We start from the raw sequence: 24,344 nt of genomic DNA on the forward strand, positions 1-24,344 counted from the left end.
TTTCATACAATTTATTTAGTCAAGGTATGATGCTTATCTCTTCAAAAGAAAAACTCTCATAACAATGTTAATACTGTGTTTCCTCTTATTGCAAAGGCTTGGTCAAGTACTTCTCTCTGTATAAACACTTTTAAAGCCTTTGGCGTATTGATTGAAGAGAGCAATAGATAGAAAGAGAGAGAGAGAGAGAGAGAGAGAGAGAGAGAGAGAGAGAGAGAGAGAGAGAGAGAGAGAGAGAGAGAGAGAGAGAGAGAGAGAGAGAGAGAGAGAGAGAGAGAGAGAGAGAGAGAGAGAGAGAGAGAGAGAGAGAGAGAGAGAGAGAGATAGATAGATAGATAGATAGATAGATAGATAGATAGATAGATAGATAGATAGATAGATAGAGATATAAATAGATAGAGATATAAATAGATTGAAAAAAAGATTGAGAGAGAGAGAGATCCTGTGTGTATCTCTACAGCTGACTCAAGGACAGCGGTTTTAAGTTGCTGTTTTCTTGGAGTGCAACGAGTGACTCACAGCTCCTGATGGTGAATCACACCAAGAACAGCACCCATTTCAACGCTTAGATCACCATGTCACCTTTTAACACTGTTAGTGGCTCACCCCCAATATGCAACTCTCTCTCTCGCCTTGTCTCTCTCTCATTATCTCTCTCACTTTCCATCTATCTCCCTCTCTGCTTTGAAGATCTCTTTTACTTTATTTTTCTTCCTCTATTAATCAAGCAGTCTATTTATTATGTGTGTGTGTTTGTGTGTATGTATGTGTGTGTGTGTGTGTGTGTGTGTGTGTGTGTGTGTGTGTGTGTGTGCATGTATATGTGTATATGTTTGTGTGTATTAGCTCACGTTCCAGCACTCTATATATTGATTCCCTTTGAACCAGCAGAAGGTTGTAATCTGTGTCCTGTAATCTCATTGGCCCTCACCCCCGTCAGGCTTCGTTACCCAGCACTATGGCAATTGGCTGGCCTCTACAGCCCTCATTACGTATTCGTGATGACACATAGTGAAGTCAGACCACGATGAGAAGGGGTGATGTCATCTCACCTGAGCCCCTATCTTCCCCTCCCCCAGCACAAACCACCCCAGCACAAAGATAGAGATAGAGAGATAGATACAATAGTAGATAGATAAATAGATAAAATGTATCTTTGTGAGCCTGTGCGTGTGTGTGTGTCTGCATTTGTGTGTGCGTGTGTGTGTGTCATACTCAATCTATGCATAATTATGTATATTAATGAATGTTAGTTTTATGACTATATCGCTAGGTGACTGTAAACATAATTCGTTCAGGGAAAGGTTTACCGCTGTTTTCTGTCATAAGTTTCCAGGAAACCGTAGAAATTTGTACCTTAATGACACACTTTAGTATAGGAGCATATAATATAGTATACTGCACTATACTACCACTATATACTATATTGCTATTATAATGCAGTGCAGTATATAGTACGGAACAAAAAGTATAACAAATATCCTATATTGTAATATAGTATAATATAATGGAGCTTAATATAGCACTATACTATAGTATGTTATAATTGATAGTACAGTGTTGAATAGTATTGTGTTGTATTGTATGGTGGTAGTATAGCATAATGCAGATTAGTTTTAGTATATGTTGATGTAAATCAACATATACTATAATACTTTAATACATCCTGACCACCACTGTACATGATAGTATAGGTATAAAGTATAGTACAGTAAATAATAGTAAGGTATAGCATAGTATAGTTAGGTGCAATACATAACAGACTTAAATATGTGTTGATGTTTGTATTTAATACAGACATCCTGTTACGGCCGTACTTGACCGTGATCCCGTCAGTAGTAGTGCCCTGTCATGACGGCTTGCAGGCAGGGTCACATGACACACATCATGTCGGCCACTGGAAAGACACGTGCTGGAGGTGAGTCAGCAGCAGCAACAGCAAAACGCTGACTCACCGTTAATTTGCTGTCAGAAACAATCGATGTGAAAGAGCAACCCTGTTTGTTTTGTATCTGTCTTTTATCAGTGTGTGTGTGTGTGTGCGTGTACATGTGAGTGTGTGTGTGTGTGTGTGTGCGTGTGTGTGTTTGAGTATCTGTGTGTGTGTGTGTGGGTGTGTGTGTGTGAGTGGGTTAGTGTGTGTGTGTGTGTGTATATGTGTGAATGTGTGTGTGTGTGTGTGTTTACATGTCTGTGTGTGTGTGTGTATGTGTGTGTGTATCGTGTGTGTGTGTGTGTGTGTGTGTGTGGCTGGGTGTGACCACAGATCAGCGATACCAAATCATTGCTCCATCTTACATTACGTGCAGCGGTCCAGGTACACATTGTTTGACTCCATAGTGGGAAGGTGAAAGCTCCAAGGGGAAAGCTACTCTGCTCCCATCAGTGTTGTTGCCAGAGAGTAGTAAACCAACACCATGCCAGTACAGAGGGATCTATAGAGGCGTGTTCGTAGTGGAGCACTTAAGGTTTTACTCTGCTGAACTTTAGGCGTGTTTTTATAGATCCAAGAGAGAGAGTGAGCGAGAGTGTGTGTGTGTGTGTGTGTGTGTGTGTGTGTGTGTGTGTGTGTGTGTGTGAGTGGGTGTGTGTATATATATGTGTGTGTGTGTGTGTGTGTGTGTGTGTGTGTGTGTGTGAGTGGGTGCGTGTATATGTGTGTGTGTGTGTGTGTGTGTGTGTGTGTGTGTGTGTGTGTGTGTGTTTGTGTGTGACCACAGATCAGAAATACCAAATCATACTTGATATTGAATTAAATATACAGTGGTTCAGATCAACATAGTATTCCATATGAAATATAGAAAATACAAATAAGCAAGTCTATGCTGAAGGGTATACCCTGACTGTCTGTTAGCATTAGCATTCAGCCCTAGCAACCACCACCACTGTTGGGCCTGTTCATGTCTCTTTGACACTAAGTAACATCCCTTATTCCCTTATTAACAACTTGTTCCAACTCTAACTCTTTTAGGGACAATCAATTCTCTGAGCTTTTCACTTAGTTTAGATTATATGAACACGGATATAAACTAACGTGACATTATTAAAAGAGGAGTAAGGGTTAGTGCTATATTCAGTATATATATTGAAGTTTGCCATATTCTTTATAATTATACACACATTAACAAATGTATAAACAAATACCTGATATATATACAATTACTGATCTATACATATATGTTTACTGTACATTGTATATACAATTACGAATATACTTATATACACTCTGTGTATATATATATATATATATATATATATATACTGTATATATTAATGGTTATACTCTGTCTATACACATACAGACACCCAAGCACACACACACACAGAAATCTGATGGGTATATATACACAGGGTGATACAATGAGACCGAATTTCCCTGTGGTTCAACGTGCATGTGTGTAGAGCAAAAATAGATCAGCCATGCTCTGGTGTGTGTGTCTGTGTGCGTTTGTGTCCGTGTGTAAATGCACTTGAACCATTGGCCAAATCCAAGGCCATGTAACCCCCGTGTGCACATGCTCCCAAAGAAGCCCCGCGACTCAGACAGGATGTGATGTCACAATGAGGCCTGACGGCCAATGCGGGTCAGACCTGGAAATCCTGGGCCAAGTCTCATTCTGTAGCCTCCCCCTCTTTCACTTTGAGCAAACCCATCACTGCTCGCTGAGAAACACTTAGGCGTTACCACAAAGAGCAGTAGGCCGTTTAAAGGATTGGTTTTGGTTTAATACAGTAAAATTGGCAAGTGCTTTTAAATTCATTTTAGGCTGTTTTAGACATATAAGGTAGCTGTGTTTGTGTATCAACTGGAACTTTTAAGTGTTTGTCTTCTCTCTCTATATATATATATGTATATACATATATATATATATATACATAAACATTTGGTTGTATTTTTGTTCATGACGATGTTTCGTAACTTCTATTTATATAATGAACACCGTTGCTAGAGGAGAGGGTTTCTACATGACCCTGGGAAGGACATCATTTACAGAATGAAACACAGCCCTGGCAATAGGGCTCTCCTCTCTCTCTGACACTCCCTGTATATTTATCTCGCTCGTCCACATATCTGTCTGCATACCAGGGGTGGAAGTCCAGGGTAGGCCTACGTAATGGGGGCGTCGGCATGGTAGCAGCATGCAAACATAAACAATGTTACTGTGACACTGCCCACATCAGGAAACAGGGAGAGAGAGCTAGAGAGAGAGGGAGGGAGGGATGGAGGGAGGGAGGGAGGGAGGGAGGGAGGGAGGGAGGGAGAGAGGGAGGGAGGGAGGGAAGGAGGGAGGGAGGGAGTTGGCAGTTGAACGATGTCTTACAGAAAAGCTGAGAAAAAAACTTCAGATAAAAAAATAAATAAAACATCTTTCAATATTTCCCTTCCCTTTCTAGGAAATATCCTCATCCTGTTGCACCCAAAACAGCCCTAGCAGCTAAAATGGTTTGGTTCACAAAGTACAACTAACTAACATATTAAAGGGAAATGTTGTAAGGAAATGACAGGACAGCAATGAAACAATGGAACGAGTTGGAAAGGAGTCCTGGAAAATGTTTAGTAATTTCACCTCCATGACCTCACCACCCATCACATGAATCATCCGGAACGCTCCGTTAGTAGTGACCTGAAAACAGGGTATCTGCCCGTATCAACATGCCATCTCAAACTATGACCTTTTCAGACTTTTTAAATTCTTCTTCAAATGTAATACCAATGTCACAGAAACACAAATGATGGAAAGTTTTAACCAGAGGTTCCATCTGACTATTTCTGACTAGAAGCTCGTGAACCAGGAACCTTTGTGATAAAGCTTTGATTAATAAGACATCTCAATAAAATGTATTCAATGTAATCATGTAATCACATTTTAAAATGATCATATTATTATCTCCACATGGCCCAACTAACATAAGAGCTATGCAAATTAAATATTAAACTTTTTAATACCCAGCTGTATATTTGCGTGAATTCCACATTTTGTAACACGTGCTGCGTGTACTTTGATTGGAGAAGTCAATTAAAGTTGAATGTATTTCTATAGGCCTTGGTCATAGTTACAATCGAGATCATGGAGATATTCTTATTCTGTGACGGTCAACAACAGTAAGCGACTGAGTTCATGTGAGCTACGTCATACTTTATATCACAGTGGTGACGCAGTGCAGTGGGGCCCGCACAGAATCCAGGGGCTACCCCGGGGCAGGTGGCCTACTACTGGTCTTAGCTCATGGGCCCTTTTGAGTGGTGTAGTATTTAGACCTTCATCTCTCTCTCCCCCTCCCCCCCCTCTCCCTCTCTCCCCCACCTTAAAAACACACACACACTATCCCCTATCGTCCCCCTGAACCCCTTTTTGGAGGCTTGATGAATGAGTGCATGCTTAAATTGAGTGTGCGTAAGCTAAGCTAAGCTAGCTGTAACCCAGTCAGAAATAGCTATGACTAGTGTAGCCGGGTGCCAGGGTATAGTGAAGAGAGAAGGGGGCAGGGTGGGGGCAGGGAGACCCAGCTCTGTGACTTAGCTAGGCTTGCAATTATTTAATGAGTTTTTTTAGCATGTGTGCGTGCTTAAGTGTTTGGCTGCGTTCCCACGATATGAGGTTGTCAGACCCCATTAGGGTCCTGACGCGAAACACACACACACACACACACACACCAACACAACAGAAATGCCCACACATGCAATGCCACTACAAGCCTATATTTACACCACTGTGTAAATGTTTGACTTTCACCTGTCTTCGTGTGTGGACGTGTGTGTGCTGTGTTTTATGTGCATATGTGTGTGTTTGTGTGTGTCTGTTTAATGTGTATACGTGAGTGTGTGTGTGTTGGTGTGTGTGTGTGCGCGTGTGCGTGTGTGTGTGTTTATGTGTGTGTGCATGCTTGGGTGTGTGCGTGCCTGTGTGAGAATGTGTGTGTGTGGGTGGCTGTTATTTTCAAAAGCTTAATTTATTTGGTTTCACAGAGATTGGGCGGACAAGGTCAGAGCTTTATTTCCAGTATTCCAGGGTGGATATAACTGCTGGCCTCGGTTGGAGCGGCAGTAACCGTTTCATGAGTTGTGATTATATTGCCCATAATGCGTAGAATTTTTCCTGTTCCCTGTTCCCCTGATGGCACTAAAGTGTGTTGCCTTTGTTTATTTAAATATAAGTATTCCATTTATTGCCACTATGGTGTTTCCATATTTTTGTACTGTAAAACTTTGTTAAGTGGATTCTTTCAAAGGCCCTAACCAAACGAAATACATTCATTGTATTTTATTATTATTATTATTATTATTATTAGTAGTAGTAGTAGTAGTAGAAGTAGTAGTAGTAGTAGCATTATTATTATTATTATTATTATTATTATTATCATCATCAGAATATGATTAGTAGTAGTAGTACAGTGAATAGTAGTATAAGTATTAGCTGAGTAGCAGTATAGTGATACAGGATAGTGGTAGTACAGGCCGACAGTGAATCCCGATACAGGTCATAAGGAGCAGGTAGGGGTTGGGCCCTGTTGCTCATCATAAACTGCATACATTGAGAACGAACCCAGTACCATTTGTATGGGAGACACCATGGCCCTACCCTGCCCATTAGCAGCAGTAGCAGTTAGGTTATAAATATGTGTACTATATGACAGAAGATTACAAAACTGACTAGTGATTAGCTTTGATATTGTTGTCATTTAGTCTACTGCGGGTGACCAGCAGACAAAACACACACAACCAGGACTTTTTCACTGAACAGTGGAAGTATATTGGCAAACATTGCGTCAACACAGTGACCTGTGGCCCATTCACCACCAACCACATGAGGTTCTCCAGCACAAAAGCAGTTAACGGCTGGAGTCTTCTGAAAGGTCTGGTCTCCCATGAGTGGTGTATACTCATCCCATGATACCACCTCCATGCCCTTGAACACACACCAGTAAAAACAAAACCAGTTGCATCAGTTTCCTGTAAAACAAGGCTATCCTCTGGAATTTGATTTACTCTACTGGTCTGGTTTCCAAACCATTTTTATGACTCTTTTCTCTGATCATTGTGAATGCCATCGGCCTACCTTAATCTAGGGGCGGGGGGAAGTTGGACCGTTGACCCCCTTTTATGGTTGCAACCCTAACTGTTACATGTCCTTCTACACCCATTGTTTTGAAATCAATAAATGCCCCAGCGGGGTGCCTCGTAGTTTGCTTGTTGCTTAAAATCATTAGTCTGTTGTGTTTGTACAGGAGCTTTAATTTATATTTAAAACCTTCTAAATATGTAGCTGTGTATCATGTATCATGATACTGCACCACTGCCATTATCTCTCTCGGCCTTATTATGAACAAAAACCATCACAACACACACACACACACACACACACCCACACCCACACACACACACACAGAGTTGCTATGGCTACTGATGTTGTTTACAAACGGTGCTTGCGTCTCCACAAGTATGACGGTGAGAGCGTAACATAGCCATGGGCAGTCCCACAGTAATTATGAAACGCTGCGTGACGTCTAGAATACAGGTGTAGCCTGTTATAGCACATCAGTGCTGCTGGAGTGGAGAAGGTATGCTAACTGCGCTAGGTTGGTATGTATAGAAGCAGCTGTACAGCTAAACCAGCTCACGAGAAGGTGCAGGTGTAGCTGCAGCTACACCTGCGTTCGTTTACATCAGGGAAAACTGATATTTAGAGAGTGCTACACCTTTTAATCGAAGAGCATTGCAATAACTACTGAAGACACATTTTATATAAACAAGACATTAACTTACCTCACTCCATCATCTATATGTAGTTATTATATAATAGGCAAGGAGCCTTGCAATAACTACTGAAGACACATTTGATAGAAATAACACATTAACTTAACTCCCTCCATCCATATGATTTTATAATACAATAGGCTAGGCTACTAAATAAAATAGTTTCTTGTAACGATACATTTCAGGCGAAACTGGATATTTGACGGACGGGAAGGGGGCACGAGCGATCAGCACGGCTTCACGGTATGACTAAATGCCTCGCGCTTTACGGGAATGTGGTGATTCACTCAGCCTCAGCTCGCGAGCGCAATTAAACATCGTCCGTCCACGAGCCCTCTGCGACCCACCCCATCACGACCTCCCCGCTTCCCTTATCACTTCCCCCTTCTTATCGGTGGTGTGATGCGCCGCGCGGGAGGGGCGAGCAGGTCTTTCCCACCCTAGCTCCACTCCGGCTTCCCGGTCCCCTGCCGGTTGACCGGCAATGCCAACGGGTGGATGGAGCTCGCGGCACTTCCCGGAAAGGATGACGTAATCTTGATCTTGTGAGGAAGAGAGAGAGAGAGAGAGAGACAAAGGGCGGAGTTGGGAGGCTGTTGTTGACAGTTGAGCCGCTACCGTTGACAGCACGAGAGCTCTCTCTGTCAGATGCTCGCGGAGCACCGGAGAGATAAGATGTCCGTGTCAACATATTTCTGTCATATATCTGTACTTTAAGATTATTCGTGATATAGTGATCTAACCTAAAGATGCTTCAATAATCACTGCTCATAGGCCTATACTGAATACATTGAAAATATTTTGATGATGATGATGATTATTATTATTATTGTTATTATTCATAATTGTGTCATTACGACTGGTATATAAAGTTGTATTTAGTGGATCTGCTAGATCTATAAAGGTAGTTTGGATATTAGAGATTGTATCGCTGGTAGTCAGGGAAACACACCCACACGCACATCAAGGTATTTGTCAATAGAATTTCAACATGAGGCTGCTTTAATCTCGCTGTTGCTCCTTTGGAAAGAGTCTACTCACCATGGAAAACACACACACACACACACACACACACACACGTTGCACTGTCAGGAGGACAGAATTGTGGAAAATAGAGAAATAGGTAGAATATTATACACTGCAACTTTTTCAGTGACGTCAGTCTGACCTTACTGTCGAACATGACGTAAGTTGATTGAGGTTTAACATGTTAGGAAAACATACACACTTTTCAAAAAGGCTTTGACTAAAGTTTCCGAGAGTTAGCAGAAATGGGAAGATTTTCAATGGAAAATATTTAGTTGTGATAAAATAACAAAAATTAGTTTGTTTGTTGCACTAGAGGGGGGGAAGATGAAAGCAGAGGATTTTTATCTATACAATTATCTGGTTGTGTGTGTGTGTGTGTTAGTGTGTGTGTGTGTGTGTGTCTGTGTGTGCGTCAACTACATGCTTACACAGTCAAAGTAAAACCACACACTTCTTCCAAGTAGGAGAGAGGAGAAGGAGAGAAGGGGGGGGGGGTGTTGGGAGGGAGGGGAAGGGGAGTAAGAGAAGGAAAGAGAGGAGAGGAAATGAGAGGAGGGGAGATCATAGGAGGCGAGAGGAGGAAAGAAGGAAAGAGAGGAGAGGGAAGGAGAGGAGTAGGTAGGGGAGGGGGTGAGGCTGGGGTAGGAGAGCAGGGCAAAGGAAAGGAGGGGGTAGGAAAGGAGAGATGGAGAGAAGGAAAGAGAGGAGGAGAGGAGAGAAGGAAAGAGAAGAGGAAGATAGAAGAAAAAGGAGAATAACGTGTATATTTCTCTGTTTAGAAATCCTCGCCCTCTGAAGGAATTCCCCTTCTTATCTCCGTTTCCATGTCCACTAATTGACCAACATAACAGCAGAGCTCTGTCTGGCGCAAGCCCAACGAGTCCAACGGAAAGATTATGGTTTATTTTATAACACAGCAATCCCAACTAAAAGAATGAGACAACCCACTTTTGCGGATCCATCCTACTTGATAGAAAATAAAACAGCTCTGGAAAAAAAACATGTCAGGCTCAAATAGCGTCATTTCATAAACTATTTAAAAGTTTTCAATCGGCTATGCTACGTGTGAAGGCGGTTGGTGAATAGCAAATAGCATTGGATTATTATTACCTCGCTGTTCGCTTATTAGCGTTGTCAACAGTGTTACCGGATTGGGACAGAATTCCCACCCATGCTCGCAACACCGGTTGTCAAATATGAGGGTCGAAGTCTCTTGGAGGTTTCCAAACAGACTGAGGCAGAGCGTCGATGGGGCGGGGTGAGCAGAGGGGGAGGGGTCAGGGCTGCGCGCGGGAGGAGGGGCGGCGGCCTGGCCTGTTATGGCAGAGTTTACCTCGCGACGACTCGATTGCATCACCGCAGGATTGTAGCGTCTATAAATAGGATGACGTCACCCCTCCCTCCCTCTCCTCCCTCCCTGCTGCTGCTTGTAAAAAAAAAGAGATTGCCCGACGGCGTGCACGAGCCGGGACGGCCCACACACCAGCTATATAAGGGGGGTGATGCAACGCGAGAGTTACAACAGCAACACACAGTGAGAGGACGATACTAAAAAAGACAAACCGCCGAAAACTTGGGATAAGATAGAAGAAGAAGGTTGACATACGACGGCTCAGCGACACACTTTATCAGGTTAGTGTGGACCCTCGTCTTTCCGTTTCTTGTGCTCGCTGTCCCCGCTGTAAGTAGACCCAGGTCCGGGGATTCCCCGCCGGTCCGTCCGGACACCCGCTGGCCGGACTTTGGCTTTCTGATCCCGGCCGGACAAACCGGAGCATAGCGCAAAAGTTATTCATTGATTTCTATTTTTGTGAATTAAACAATTGTTTATTTTGTTGATTTGACACTTTGAGGTAGTTTTGTGGATGTTCCGGTGTGTTGTTGACTCAGTTTAAGCGGATTTTTTAGTCGACTGTGTTGGCTGCCTCCAACTTAATGCTTACATATGTAAAACAAATCAAAAGCTTTATTAATTATACATATAGCCAGGCTCACAGGTAACTTACTTTTCTAGCCGATTACGTTTATTAAAAAAAAGGGCATTTGATAGGATGTCGTTTATGATCGAGAAGTGCTTCAATGGAATAATTAAATCCTAAATGTCCCAGACTTGCCTAGAACAGTCTTTCACGATAAAACAGCCCTGTCCATAGATTATGCAACACACCTGCGCTATATAGCCCGGTCTGGGAGAGGTCGTTGTGTAACGTGTCGAAACTCTGACTCAATTTGCTCTCCCGTTCGCTTTCTGTTTGCCTTTGTCACGTTTCCTCCTGCGTAGTTCGAAATGTTGCGTTTCGTTTTGAGCACAAATCTTATCAGACTTTCGTTTTCCAACTGCGTTTCTCAGAATGATGCTTCAGCACCCTGGTCCCACGCTGGCCGACATCAGCTGCTCCGCCCTGGTGCCCTGCCTGTCGCAGCCCGGGACCCTCACTCTAGACGACTTCGCAGACTTCAGCCCCATCGTGAAGGAGGAGCTCCGCCACGCCATCCAGAGCAAGCGGCTCTACAGCGGGATCAGCGTCGACATGAGCTCCGATGGAGCCAGCTCCAGTTCGGACAGGACAGCCGACTACAGCGGCTCGGGATCCAAGCGAGAGGTACCAACCCTCTACTTCTCCTTTCGTCTCCTTCCACGTCTTTACCGTATCTTCTGCCTCTCCTCATTTCACTTCTACTGTTGACTTTCTCTGCGCTACTGTTTTCGGCTCTTTTTCGTGACTTCTTTCTCCTTCCTTCTTCTCTAATCCTTTCCACTTTGCTTTTATTTACTTTTCTCCTAATTTCATCCTTTTTCTTCTTTCCCTTTCTCATCAATTATTTTCGTCACATTTCTTCAGCCCTTCTCTAATTGGTCCATGATGTAGTTCTATCCATGATATGATATTTGATGATATTTAAATGTGTGGTTTCTTCTTCTCTGGTTTAGTATACTCCCGAAGACCATGATAGGAGGAAGAGGAGGAGGGAGAGGAACAAGGTTGCAGCTGCCAAGTGCCGCAACAAGAAGAAGGAAAAGACAGACGGCTTACAGCAGGTACAGTGCAGATATTCAAATAACGTCCTACTCTGAGGATAAAGATTAGAAACACTTTGAGTTTTGTTTACTTTAGTGTCCAGCATAGAAACATTAACAGTCCCTCGTGGGAGAAAGTGGCAGCAATCTAACCAACCCTTTCACATCCTCCTATCCGTCCTCCTCCCTCCTCCAGGAGTCTGAGAAGCTGGAGGGCGTCAACGCGGACCTCAAGGCCCAGATCGAGGAACTCAAGCAGCAGAAGCAGCAGCTGGTCTACATGCTCAACCTCCACCGGCCCACCTGCATCGTGAGAGCCCGGAACGGCCAAACCCCGGAGGACGAGAGGAACCTCTTCCTCCAGCACATCAGGGAGAGCACCGTGACGCTGCACAACATCACCTCCACCAGCACCGCCTGCTCCTCCTCCACCCACACCTGCTCCTCCTCGACCAACAACCTCTCCTCCATGGCAAACCCCATCTCCTCCATTGCAGCGGCCCCTCTGGTGGGGGTACTCAGCCTGGCGCAGGTACACTGCGGCGAGTTGGACGCCATGGAGACCATTCAGACCTCCTGCCTGCAGCTTTGAGCGATGGATGGATGGATAGAAGAATCCAGGACTTCTCTTAGTTTAAAACAGTATGATTCGATTTGTTGAAAAGCCAAAGTAAACACCAGAAGTAGCTGCTAGCAGGGTAAGAGGTCGGCCGACCGAATGTTCCCCGGCCCCGACCCTCACAACACGCCCTTCACACCCTGACGCTGACTGTTTCAGCTGAACGGCCAGCCAACAGACAGACAGACAGACGCAGAAGAAGAGGGGGAGCTCGCCTTCTAGTGGTGGCGGTTGGGACTGCCGATCATCAGGGTTTCACTACGCACAGAAAACAGACAGTATCCCTTTCATCTTTCTATTTACTGATGATTCATGAACTTAACCGACTTCGGAGACACATCTCATTGCTGTTGAAGCCAAGTTGGTTGTGAAAGTGGACAGGGACTGCTTGTGCGCAAAACACCATTAGGGTTACAGCTTGCACGTGCTTGTGCGTGTAATCCGAGATAAAGGCCCTTGTTGTTTCCGAAAAAATGATGTACAATGTGTAATATTTGAAAAGTGTGTATGTAGATACTGTATTCTAGTGTTTGTTGACTACCACTGAGTATCGCCCTCTGCCTTGCCACTGTCACTTAAAACACACATAGTTACACGTGTTATGGCTAACACCTCAGGACCTAGATACATCACTTTATTTCATTTCTCATAATATTCAAATGGTCCAGGGTTGCTGTGTCTTATTCTGTAACTGATACAGAGAGCAAAGTTCACATCATGGAGAATGGCAACAGCCATGAAGAAGAAGTTCTGAATTAGGGTTGATTCAAGTCAATTTCATGCATTGAATGGATGAGGGTAGGGACTTTAGTACACAACTGTAGCTCTTTAAACCTGGTGTATTTCTAGAGCGAAAGAAAGACCTAAACCAGGTGCACTGAGAAAAGGCAGTGCAGAACCCGCTAAGGATGTATTACTAGTAATATCTTTTTTTTTATCAAACTGAATTCTACTGCTGAACAGCTCTAAATGTAGGTCAATGTGTATATATTCCCTGATGTTGAAAGTACCCATGCATATGCACTTTTCTGTCATGTATTTATATAAAAGACATGTTTAGATAACCATTGCTAGGTATCTAAAGTGTGGACTGTGGTATTAAGTGAATGCCTTTTCATGTACATCCACTGTTTTAAGTTAATGTCTCACGCTAGCTAGTTATAGCTAAAGCCAGACAAGAGAGCACCAAAAATAATTATTTAGTGCGAAACCACGGGGACAGATTACCTTTGCTTAAATGTTCAAAGGCAGCAACAAAAACGCAATTTATAGAACAAGTATGCTAGCAGCCTTATCGTTCAAGCTTTTCAGTTTAAAAAGAATGAGCACACGTTGGCAATTGTGGGGACGATTTGACTTTTGACTTTTTTGAAAGTGTTAAATCTCATTATTTTGTATCTTTATTAAACACGTAATAATTTGAATGAAACACACCAGGCGCGGGCCGTCTGTACATGTGAGTTTATTTGGATGAGCGTTATTCATTATTTACAACTGACACAGAAGTTATTTTGATATCTACAAATTAACCCTTTCCTGTTACCGTTAACAGTAGCAGGCGCAAACACAATTCTAGCTAGCTGGTGTTTATATTTATACTCTGCCCAGTCCGGTTATATCAGAAGTTATGTAAGTTGTGGTTTTGCTGCTCTGTAAAAGTGCTCAAAAGCTCCAGGTATCAGGATAACGATCAGCTGTGTGCACTTCTGCCTTGCCATGTGATCTTTCCACTTTGTTTTGATACTCCATTGAAATAAATGTTACTATGAAATCCCTGTGTCATTCCGTTGCTGTTATTAAATGCCAGGGACGACTCACATCAATTATATCTTATTAGGTTGTGTTGCATGCATTGCACCATATATTACATCATATATAACATATATATTTGATCAGAATACATGACATTGTACTTTCCAATGTCATTGTCCTGTGTTTTCTAAACTGTTCAGTACACTTCTATATATATATATATCCTTTATCTTTCCAATATGTACCATACACTTTCCATAACTTTGCTGAGCATTACTTCTCCAAAACGTTCCTAAACGTTTCAGTAAAATGTCTGTGATAAAACATAACACCCCAAAGTCATTTTGATAATGGGCCACCCTTCCAGAAATTAAAGTTACAAAATTAACAAATTTTTATGAGGAAGAAGAAGTGAACAACATTTCATGTTTATCATGAAACTTGACCTAACATGCTAGTTCAACAGAGATCTCGAGGGACATGCCAGGACGAGTTCAGAGAGAGTGTCAGAGAGAAAATGGACAACTCTAATCACAATGTTTACACTTTTCTGTAATAGAACACAGTTTAACTCAAGTAATATTTCATATTGATCTTTAAGATTGTTATTGGGTTGTATTTTTGACTAGGCCTATTATGTTAAATGCAAACAGAGGTCTGAAGTAGTTTGGTTTCAAAAAGGTCTTCATAGTATTGAAAAGCATGTGGAAAATTATGAATAATAGGCATACATTTTTTTATCCAATTTTATTGGATAACAAAACAAGGAACCTTCTGCATGATATACTGTGGTTGCACAGGGTAAACTGGCATCTATCTTAGTGCAACATCCTAATGTCGATCCTGATTGTAAGGTTTCTTTGCACCTATAAACAATATAAGATGGTACCAGAAGTTGTCAGTGAGTGGGTGTCAAGTTAAGTCCAGAGTTTAGTGTTTTTTTTCTTCTCGCCGATCAAAGCACTTTTGCCAAAGTAAGCAAACTCTCACGGCGGCAACATCAATCAGTTTCAAGTGTCCCGACAGAGAAATACACGTTGAAGGCTGATGACTGGACGCAGTGGAGAATGCACTTTGAAAGATTTATTATGGCTTTTGGATTAGAAATGCAAGAGGAAGAAAATCAAGGGAATTCCCTGATTTATATGACTGGAGAGTAAGCAGAGGACATACTGGTTTCCTGGTGCCTTACCCCTAATCAAGCATGTGAGCTGAAGACAGTTTAAAGACAATTGGATGCTCACTATATAGCTCCCAGGAATTAGATTTTTGAGGTTTGGGCTAGTCATCTGACAGATTTATAGGTGGCTGTTTTGCCTACTGGAGTACTGCTGATATGGAGGTCTGCATGATGAAAAGGTGAGGGATAGACTTGTTGTGCGTCTGACAGTTACAGTTAAACACTTATTAGAACAATTACGGAACTGTGCCAGAGAAAGCGGTTACCAAAGCTCATGAAAACGAGCAGATGAAAAACAAAATGCCAGAGACTAACTATAAAGGGGAATCCCAATCCCGCAGCTCGACAGCATGTACGTGCAGCAGTGCAATGTCAAGGCAATCAAGGCTACAAGCCAGACATACATTCAAGAAAGCACAGCCGAAAAGACAGACATTGAAAAAGATGGAGGGACATGAGAGGGCATAGCTGCAACCTCCCGCAAGAAGCAGAGCAACCATGGCAGAGAAAAGGGACACTATACGAGAGTGTGCACAACCAAACAAATGTATGAAATGAACGTCGCCACAGTGAGTAAGGAGACTGATGATTAGGTTGCATTCCTGGGCTCAATGACAGCTGATGGCAGAGGGCAGGCCATGGAGGAAAGAAATAAAGTCTGAAAATTACAATGCAGTGTTCAAAATCAACACCTGAGCTGACGTGACCGCAATCCTTCGGCCAGTTCAGCAGGCGATAGAGGGCCACAAAGGTCCTGCAGGGGACGTGATGAAAGGAAATTTCACAGTCTCTCCCAGCAAAAACCGTAAGAGCACCAAGCAGGATATTCATGGAGCAGAGGTGTTGTCAAAGATGGATGCCGATGAAGGATTCTGACAGAGTCCGCTCTCCGAGGATTGCTCTCGGCTAACCACTTTCATAGCTCAGTTTGGGCGGTATTGTTATAACCGTCTGTGCTTTGGAATCTCATCTGCACCGAATCAATTCAGAATGGCATCACTCATATCCAGGATGGCCTGGAAGGCGTCCCGGGTCTGATGGGCAATGGGCTCCTGGGGAGGAGCACATTGAGGCTATGGAGGGTGCTGTCAAGACTGCAAAAGGCAGGAGTGAAGCTCAATGACCAGTGTGACTTCAATGGGCAGGAGATGGTGGCATTGGGGGTCAGAGTGGACCCCAAAATGGTAAGCACCGTGGGGATGACAATTATTATGGGGCAATAACTCTGCCTCACCCTGCTGTGAAAACGCATCATATCAAACACCTTTGGAAGAAATCAAACATGTGGACCTGGGGGCCACCACAGCAGAAGGCCTTTGATAGGATCAAAGAACAACTGACACCCCCCAAGCACTGACCCAATCCCTGAAATGGTAGTCTCTGCTGGTTCGTCCTCATATTGGATGGGGGCTCTGCTACTCCATTGGCAAGCAGAGACAGAGAGAACACCTGTGACATACTCCTTGAAAGTCCTCAGCAGCATTGAAGATGCATATGCTCCGATTTAGAAGGAGGTGCTGGCCTCCATACTTTCGATATTGACAATGATCACAAGCCTCTGGTTCCTCTGTTGGGCTTGGAAACCTTAGGGGAACTCACAGCTCTGAAACAGCATTTACGCAAGCAACTTATGAGATTCCCTTACACAATAACAGAAATTGCCTGAAAAGACATGGCGACTGCGAGCTTGCTTTCAAGAGCTCCTGCCAGCAACACAGCAGAGGGAATGCAAGAGAAAGAAATCAACCTGTATGTTGACTCACAGCAAGCATGCCAGTTACAGAAAAGAGTCCAAGAGACATCTGGGCACAACAGGACAACCACATACTCCAGCACCTGGAGACGTAGTGTGGAAGACGGTCCAGACAAGTTTTATATTGAGAGGATTCAAGATAAAGCTGCCATTCTCAGATGAGTTCACAGTTCAAAATGGCCTGCTCCTTCATGGCAGCAGAATAGTTAGCCCGGTATCGCTGAGGGCAGTCCTGCAGACAAAGCTGCACGAGAACCATCAGGGAATAACCAAATACAGAATGAGTGCTAAACCACATGTGAGTTCCTGTCAAGGCCATGGTCTGTTGTAGAAGCAGACCTGTTTCAGACAGAAAACAAACAAAACGTAGTCATTGTGGGCTATTGTTAAAAATATTTGAAGAGGCCAAACTTACATCCAAAGCAGAAACCGAGCACCTCGAGTCCATCTTTGCTGGTGACTGAATACCAGATGCGGTAGGATCGGAAAACAAACAATCATTTCCCACAGAACAACAGCGAGGCTGAGCTGGCTGTAGGGACAACTGCTCCTCTGCCGATTGACACAGTCCTACAGAGCACCTCAAGTGGAGAGAGGTCAGGACCCAAGTTCCTGTCATTCCGTCCGAGCCCAGCCCAAGATGTGCAGGAATGGAGAAACTGAAAAGGCTGAACACTGGTACAGCCAAAAACAGCGACAAAACTACGATCGAAGACACCGGCCTCAGGAAATGCCACGGCTGCAACCAGGCGATCATGTGTGTTAACTGCGGGCCCAGCAGGGTATTATGTCCTCGAGACACCAAAGGGGCACCCTGCAAATGAACAGATACTCTGGATCTCTTCTGCAGATGAAACATCTGCCAACCTACTTAAAGGTGTCGCCACTCAATAGATGCAATTAGTACACCTGTCACTCATAGTCCAGAAAAATAAAGTTGATTTGGTTTTGCTATTGCTGCTTTGTTGAATGGGTTTACGGAAGCACACGTTGAAAACACTTCCATAGCCTAGCAGAATATAATCTGTTCCTCCTGTGGCCCACTTACTGCCCAGTTGTCAAAGAGAAGACAGGTGATTAGTAATAATTAGCTGGTCCAAACTCCTGTCTTCTCGCTGTGTGCAGAGAGCCACGCCCCCTCCTCCCCTCCCAGACAGCACTGAAGCGCCACACCCCCTCACATGTTCTGACTGATGTTGATCATGAGAATACTTTAATTACAGTTCTGTTTTAACCATTGCAACATATTGAGGGAGGGAGATTTTCATTCAAAGTGGTCAGGTTTACTAGTTTAATCATAGTTTAATACATTTAATAGGAAAGGCTCTTATAAGGGATAAACTATTAGCTCTAATCTTGGGTAAGGCACCATCTGCGTGATGCACAGGGGAACAAATAAGGGTTCACTGGCATCCATCTTGCTGTCACATTTTTTTGTTGATCCTACTTACTGTATAAGGTTTCCATCGCACATATAAATGGAGCAATTTAGCAGATTTTATAGTCATGTTTATGTTCTTTTGATTATAATGTGTATGGTAGCCTCCACCAATTATTATTTTACACGTTTGATAATGTTATTGCTTTATCAACCTCTGGAATGTTAATTTCAGCATAACGTGGGCAGGGAACTGCCACCTACTTGTGCATGTTTGAACACTTTGCTGATCTTGGAAGTCTATAAACAATATTCTCTCTCCATAAAAAGATAACAACTGATTCCACCCAATCTTTTTCAACCAGAACAGCAGGTCAGCGGAATGTATCCAAGCTGCGTTTCATCTGTCCCTGACCTCGACAACCCACGCTCTGGTGTAGGCAGTCAATTGGTGGCTCATTGCTCAAGGGCACTTTGGGATTGCCACCCATTTAACTATAAGCACATCAGCACAACAGGAACAGCCGTACACACACTAAATACACAGAGAAACTAGTATTACTTAGTGGGACAAAACAAATTTATAAAACGTTGATATTTGTACATCACAATGCAGGAAATCCCATTATATAAAACACACTCATAAGGATACACAGGCCTATCCCAATGTTCCTGTAACTCTTACAGGACCAGCTGAGGTTAATTTAACCTCTTTAACAGCACATCTAAACTCTGTAAAAGACAGTTTCACTTCTCCTTAGTCTGTGTGTTCATGTCACTACGCTCTGGTTAAACCATAATAGGGGAGGACGGGAAAAAAGTAAGCCGAAACTAGCAGTAGAACGACCGAGAGATCATGAACTTTGTGGCTGTGACTTCTTCTGCACAAGGGTGTTGCGGCATAAGGACTACTCCATGTGACCACGGCACAAGCCGATGTGCAAGAATGAATTTCAACACCCAAACCTCAAGGCCCAGATTATCTGACGAGCTGTGTGTTGTGAGATGACCCCAGGCTAGTGCAGTTCATGTGGGATCCCATAGATGGGGAATTAGGTGATCTAGACTAGGCTGGGCAGTAATTAATTTCCAAATATGACCCCTGCCTTATGTGGCTCAGCCAATAGAGTGACACTCTTATCACCTGTTGTCAAATCCAGTTGGAAATAAACCATTGTAAAACATATTCAAATCTGAGAACAACCTTTCGTGCAGATTTCTGTTAATCATTAAACATCGTTATTCAGTTGTTTCCGGATCAAAAACAGCTGCATGGATTGCTATACTTTCCTTGCAACATCCTTATAATGTATATAATGTAACGAGTAAATACACACACACACACAGAGATAAACTAACACTTTGCTGTGAATAATAATTCATCCAATAAAGAATTCAATATCTTTTTGACTTTCACATAAAAAGTGGCAGAGACAGAAGAAAGGGTATAGAGTGTGTGTATGTGTAAGAATAGAAAAGGGAAGTGTCATCCTCAGTTGACAAGAAAAATGTGATGAAACTTTCAACACTGACCTCTGATGTATGTAGGCCAATAAATACCCCCCCCCCCCCCCCCCCCCCACACACACACACACACACACCCCACACCCCCTCTTGGTATTTTAACCTTTTTTACACCCCCTCTTAGTATTTTAACCTTTTTTACTTCATGCCGTCTTTTTATATTCTGTGTCCACTCCACCGTGAGCCAAGGTAACAAAATGTCGTTCAATATGTGCCCTGGTGCACTTATTGAATAACAATAAAACAAGTCTAAGTGTAAGTCTAATTTAGCATGGCCTTGTGAATTCATTGAGGTTGATTTTATGTTGATGGGGTTTGAACTATGTGTGTGGAAGCAGATGCACACAAATGTAAGAATTGGGGCCACAATAACTTTCTGATACAAAAATAGGGTCACGGGCCAAGAAACGGAACCACTGCTAGTGCAACAGAGCAGCTATCACCACTCAATCAAGGCCCTCAAATTTGTTTGGACCAATCAAATTCTCTCCCTGTGCAACCGGGGAGAACAGCACATCATACTAACACAGGACCAGTCCAGCTACATTATCAGGAAGCAAAACGGTATCTGGTATGTCTGCGCCTCCTGTTATTATAAGTGTGCGTGTGCGTGTGTACGTATGAGAACGAAAGAGAGAGTGAAAGAACTCGGTAGGTAATAACTTACCTATTGCTTCCTTTGTGTACATCCTAAGCTTATCTGTTGCTTAGCAACCTTATTTGTTATGATTCCGTTTTGATTTTGGTTACTAATTATTAGACTCAGGCTCAAACACTTTGTAAGAAACAGCTCACAAAGGGTATGTAGACTTTTAAAAAAAAACATTCTGAAATGTAACCTAACAAGAAACAAGAGCATATAAACAAAAGCAAAGTTGAGATGCCTACTAGGATGCAAAGACTTTTTAAATACTTTGCATCAAGGGGTTTCTGACTTTACTACTGGTTTTGTAAACTGCTTTTCGTATTTATTGTGTATAGCAAAGTTAAGATGTATATCGGATGTAAGAGATCGAATTTGAAGTCACTAAAAGTCCATTAGTTATGACGCACATCTCATTTGACTTCATTTGTTCATGTTTCAGACACAAGAGGGCAGCAACGGGCAGGCCTTGCTCGTTCAGGCAATCTTTTAATCATTCCGTGCTACTTCTCTTTATGCTTGAATATAGGACAGTGGTTCTCAACCTTATTTGAGCAAACGCCCCCCTGACCTTACCCTGATCCTCTGGCGCCCCCCGCCCCATAAAAAAAATAAAATAAACTAACAACCCCACTCACACTCGTGCTATATTGCTTAAAGGTGTCATTGCATCGTTTTTCATTGATTTTGTGGTGGTCACTAATAGCGATGCCCTCTGAGTCGGTTTTGGTGAAAAATATATTAATAAATATTAATTAATATTCATGACATGCAAATGTCTAACCTCTGATTGGCTAACAGCACTGTCCATCACTGTAATAAACCCAATTAAACTTCCAGAGCGACGAGAGAGAGAGAGAGAGAGAGAGAGAGAGAGAGAGAGAGAGAGAGAGAGAGAGAGAGAGAGAGAGAGAGAGAGAGAGAGAGAGAGAGAGAGAGAGAGAGAGAGAGAGAGAGAGAGAGAGAGAGAGAGAGAGAGAGAGAGAGAGAGAGAGAGAGAGAGAGAGAGAGAGATGCAGTTGGAACAGCCTGCAGCTCCCGGACTCAACCTTCAAAGCCCAGAGGTAAAGTTCCTCCTATTTGCAGATGATCTGGTTCTCCTGTCACCCGCCAAACAGAGCCTACAGCAGCACCTGGACCTGCTAGCGAAATGCTGCCAGAACTGGGCCCTTATAGTAAACTAAACGAAAACCAAAATTATGATTTTCCAAAAGAAGCCCAGATGTCAGGAAAACAAATACATGTTCACTCTAGGGAGCACCGTCCTAGAACACACAATGAAATATACCTACCTTCAGGGTGCGATTTGTGAAAAAAACCAGAGGGGGGGATGATTTTGAGAAACATTTTAAAATGTTTCAAAATGAAGACGGACCCTTTGTATTTTGGTTGTTAATTATTACGATGTAATGGTGAAAATACTTTGGGTGGGGGGGATAATTTTTATCCCCACCGAGGATAAAAATAATTCAGCAGAGGGTAGGACGTGTAAACCAGAGGGGGGGATAATCCCCACCATCCCCACCGGCAAATCGCACCCTGCCTACCTTGGTCTGGATATTACTGCATCTGGAAGTTTCAGCATGGCAGTGAATACACTCAAAGAAAAAGCCTGTAGAGCCCTTTATGCAATATAATCTAAATTTTACAACATAAACGTATGTTTATGTTGTATATCTCAATCTGGTGCAAATTATTCGACAGTATAATACAGCCTATCGCGTTGTATGGAAGTGAGGTCTGGGGTCCACTCAGTGCACATGACTACACTTCATGGGATAAGCATCCAATAGAGGCCCTACATGCTGAATTCTGCCAATCCATATTGAAAGTCCAAACAAAAACACCAAACCACGCATGTAGGGCAGAATTAGGTCGTTACCAATTGGCTATACCTATCCAAAAACGAGCACCAAAATTCTGGATGCACTTAAAATCAAGTCCCAAGAATACACTTCATTTTGAAGCACAAGAAACCCAGGAACTGAACCCTGACAAGAGTCCCTTGTGCCAGCTGGTGCTAAAGCAAGCTAACACACATCAAGCTCAGTCCAGCACTGCTTCCCAGACACCAATTAGAGTCAACAAAATAATTAATCAAGCAAAAGAAGACTATTTAGAACATTGGACAAACCAAACCTCAAACCAAAGTAGAATGAATTCCTATCTGATCCTAAACAGAAATTACGAATTGCAGACTACCTCCTCTCTGTCAGAGATGTGAAGCAGAGACAAATCCTGACCAAGTACAGGCTCAGTGACCACAATCTTGCAGTGGAAACAGGTAGACACATAAAGACCTGGCTGCCAAGGGAACACAGAATGTGTGGTCACTGTCAGGCAGAGAAGGTTGAGACAGAGGAGCACTTCCTTTTACACTGTTAAGAATATGACATTTTAAGACAGTTATACTTCACCAAATTACAAATCAATATTCCAGATTTCGCAGACATGGAACAAAAGGAAAAAATTGCAATTCTTCTTGGTGAAGGTTCTTCTGCTGTCCTGGCAGCACAATATGTCCTGAAATGTCATAACCTGAGAGATTCAGTCTGACTTTTTATTTACTTTATTATCGTTGTTATTGTTGTTATTATCTGTTATTTGTACAATTATTATTGTGTAACTTCAATATGCTTTGGCAATACTGTATTCAAATACTGTCATGCTAATAAAGCACTTTGAATTTGAATTTCAGAGAGAGAGAGAGAGAGAGAGAGAGAGAGAGAGAGAGAGAGAGAGAGAGAGAGAGAGAGAGAGAGAGATCGATCGATCGATCGATAGAGATCGATCTATTCGCCAAGAAAGAAGAGTTGAGGAAGAAATGGTTGGATTGAACATTCATTCACCGTGACTGCGGCGCGGGCACTCCCGCGACTCCCGGCTGCCACGTCTCCCGTCGTGCCCCGGCCACGGCCCGGGCACCGTGACCTTGGGCACCGCGGCCGTGGCCACGGCACTCCGGCGACTCCCGCCGTGCCCCGTGACCGAATGAATGAATGTCCAGGGAACCGTGGAAATTCATGACACAAAGGGGCGCGAGGACATTCATGACACAAAGGGGTGGACATTCATGACACAAAGGGGGGTGCACTCCCGCGTGCCCCGTGAATGAATGAATGGCCCTGGAACTGCGGACACCGTGACAGCAGCCCGGACAACGCGAGCACCGCGGCCACGGCTCTCCCGCGTCTCCCGCCGTGCCCCGTCAATGAATGAATGGCCCGGGAACCGCGGGCTCCGTGACAGCGGCCGCGAAAACAGATCGCACGCAGAGGCCTAATTAGGCCTATATATTTTGTATTTGAAATGCAACGGTCTTTTCGTGGAGACTACGCTCAGGGCAGCTGGAACCTAACAACAGCAAGAGGAAGGAGGAAAACTTTGAAACATGAAACAAAATTAGTTGTTTTTTTTTTTGCTATCGCCCATGTTTGAATCTGTTGTGTTGTTTATTGAACTGTTAACCCGCGAACTTGGGTTATGTATATCAGCGTTACTATAGAGATCATGACGATAGCTGATGTAACGGGAGTCCGGGCGTGTGCAGGACCGAACCGCGCTGTATGACCACTGTTACACTGCGCATAGACCGTAAAAAGTAGCTGAGACGGTAGAGGGGTTAGAAACCAATGAATGAAAATAGGCTATTTATTTCAAGTAGCCTATTTTTTCACCCAAAAAAATTGAA

At 43.2% G+C, this 24,344-nt stretch overlaps 1 protein-coding gene across 1 annotated transcript; it reads left to right on the forward strand.

Moving 5' to 3' along the window:
• Positions 1-10,293: 10,293 nt before the first annotated feature.
• Positions 10,294-14,224, forward strand: atf3 (activating transcription factor 3). Its single transcript, XM_079754140.1, has 4 exons — positions 10,294-10,417; positions 11,136-11,388; positions 11,718-11,825; positions 12,001-14,224. The coding sequence occupies exons 2-4, from the start codon at positions 11,137-11,139 to the stop codon at positions 12,394-12,396; spliced, it is 756 nt and encodes a 251-aa protein (XP_079610266.1). The 5' UTR covers positions 10,294-10,417; position 11,136; the 3' UTR covers positions 12,397-14,224.
• Positions 14,225-24,344: the final 10,120 nt, after the last annotated feature.

This window comes from Pollachius pollachius, assembly GCF_949987615.1.
Source record: "Pollachius pollachius genome assembly, chromosome: 16".
Lineage (NCBI taxonomy): Eukaryota > Metazoa > Chordata > Actinopteri > Gadiformes > Gadidae > Pollachius > Pollachius pollachius.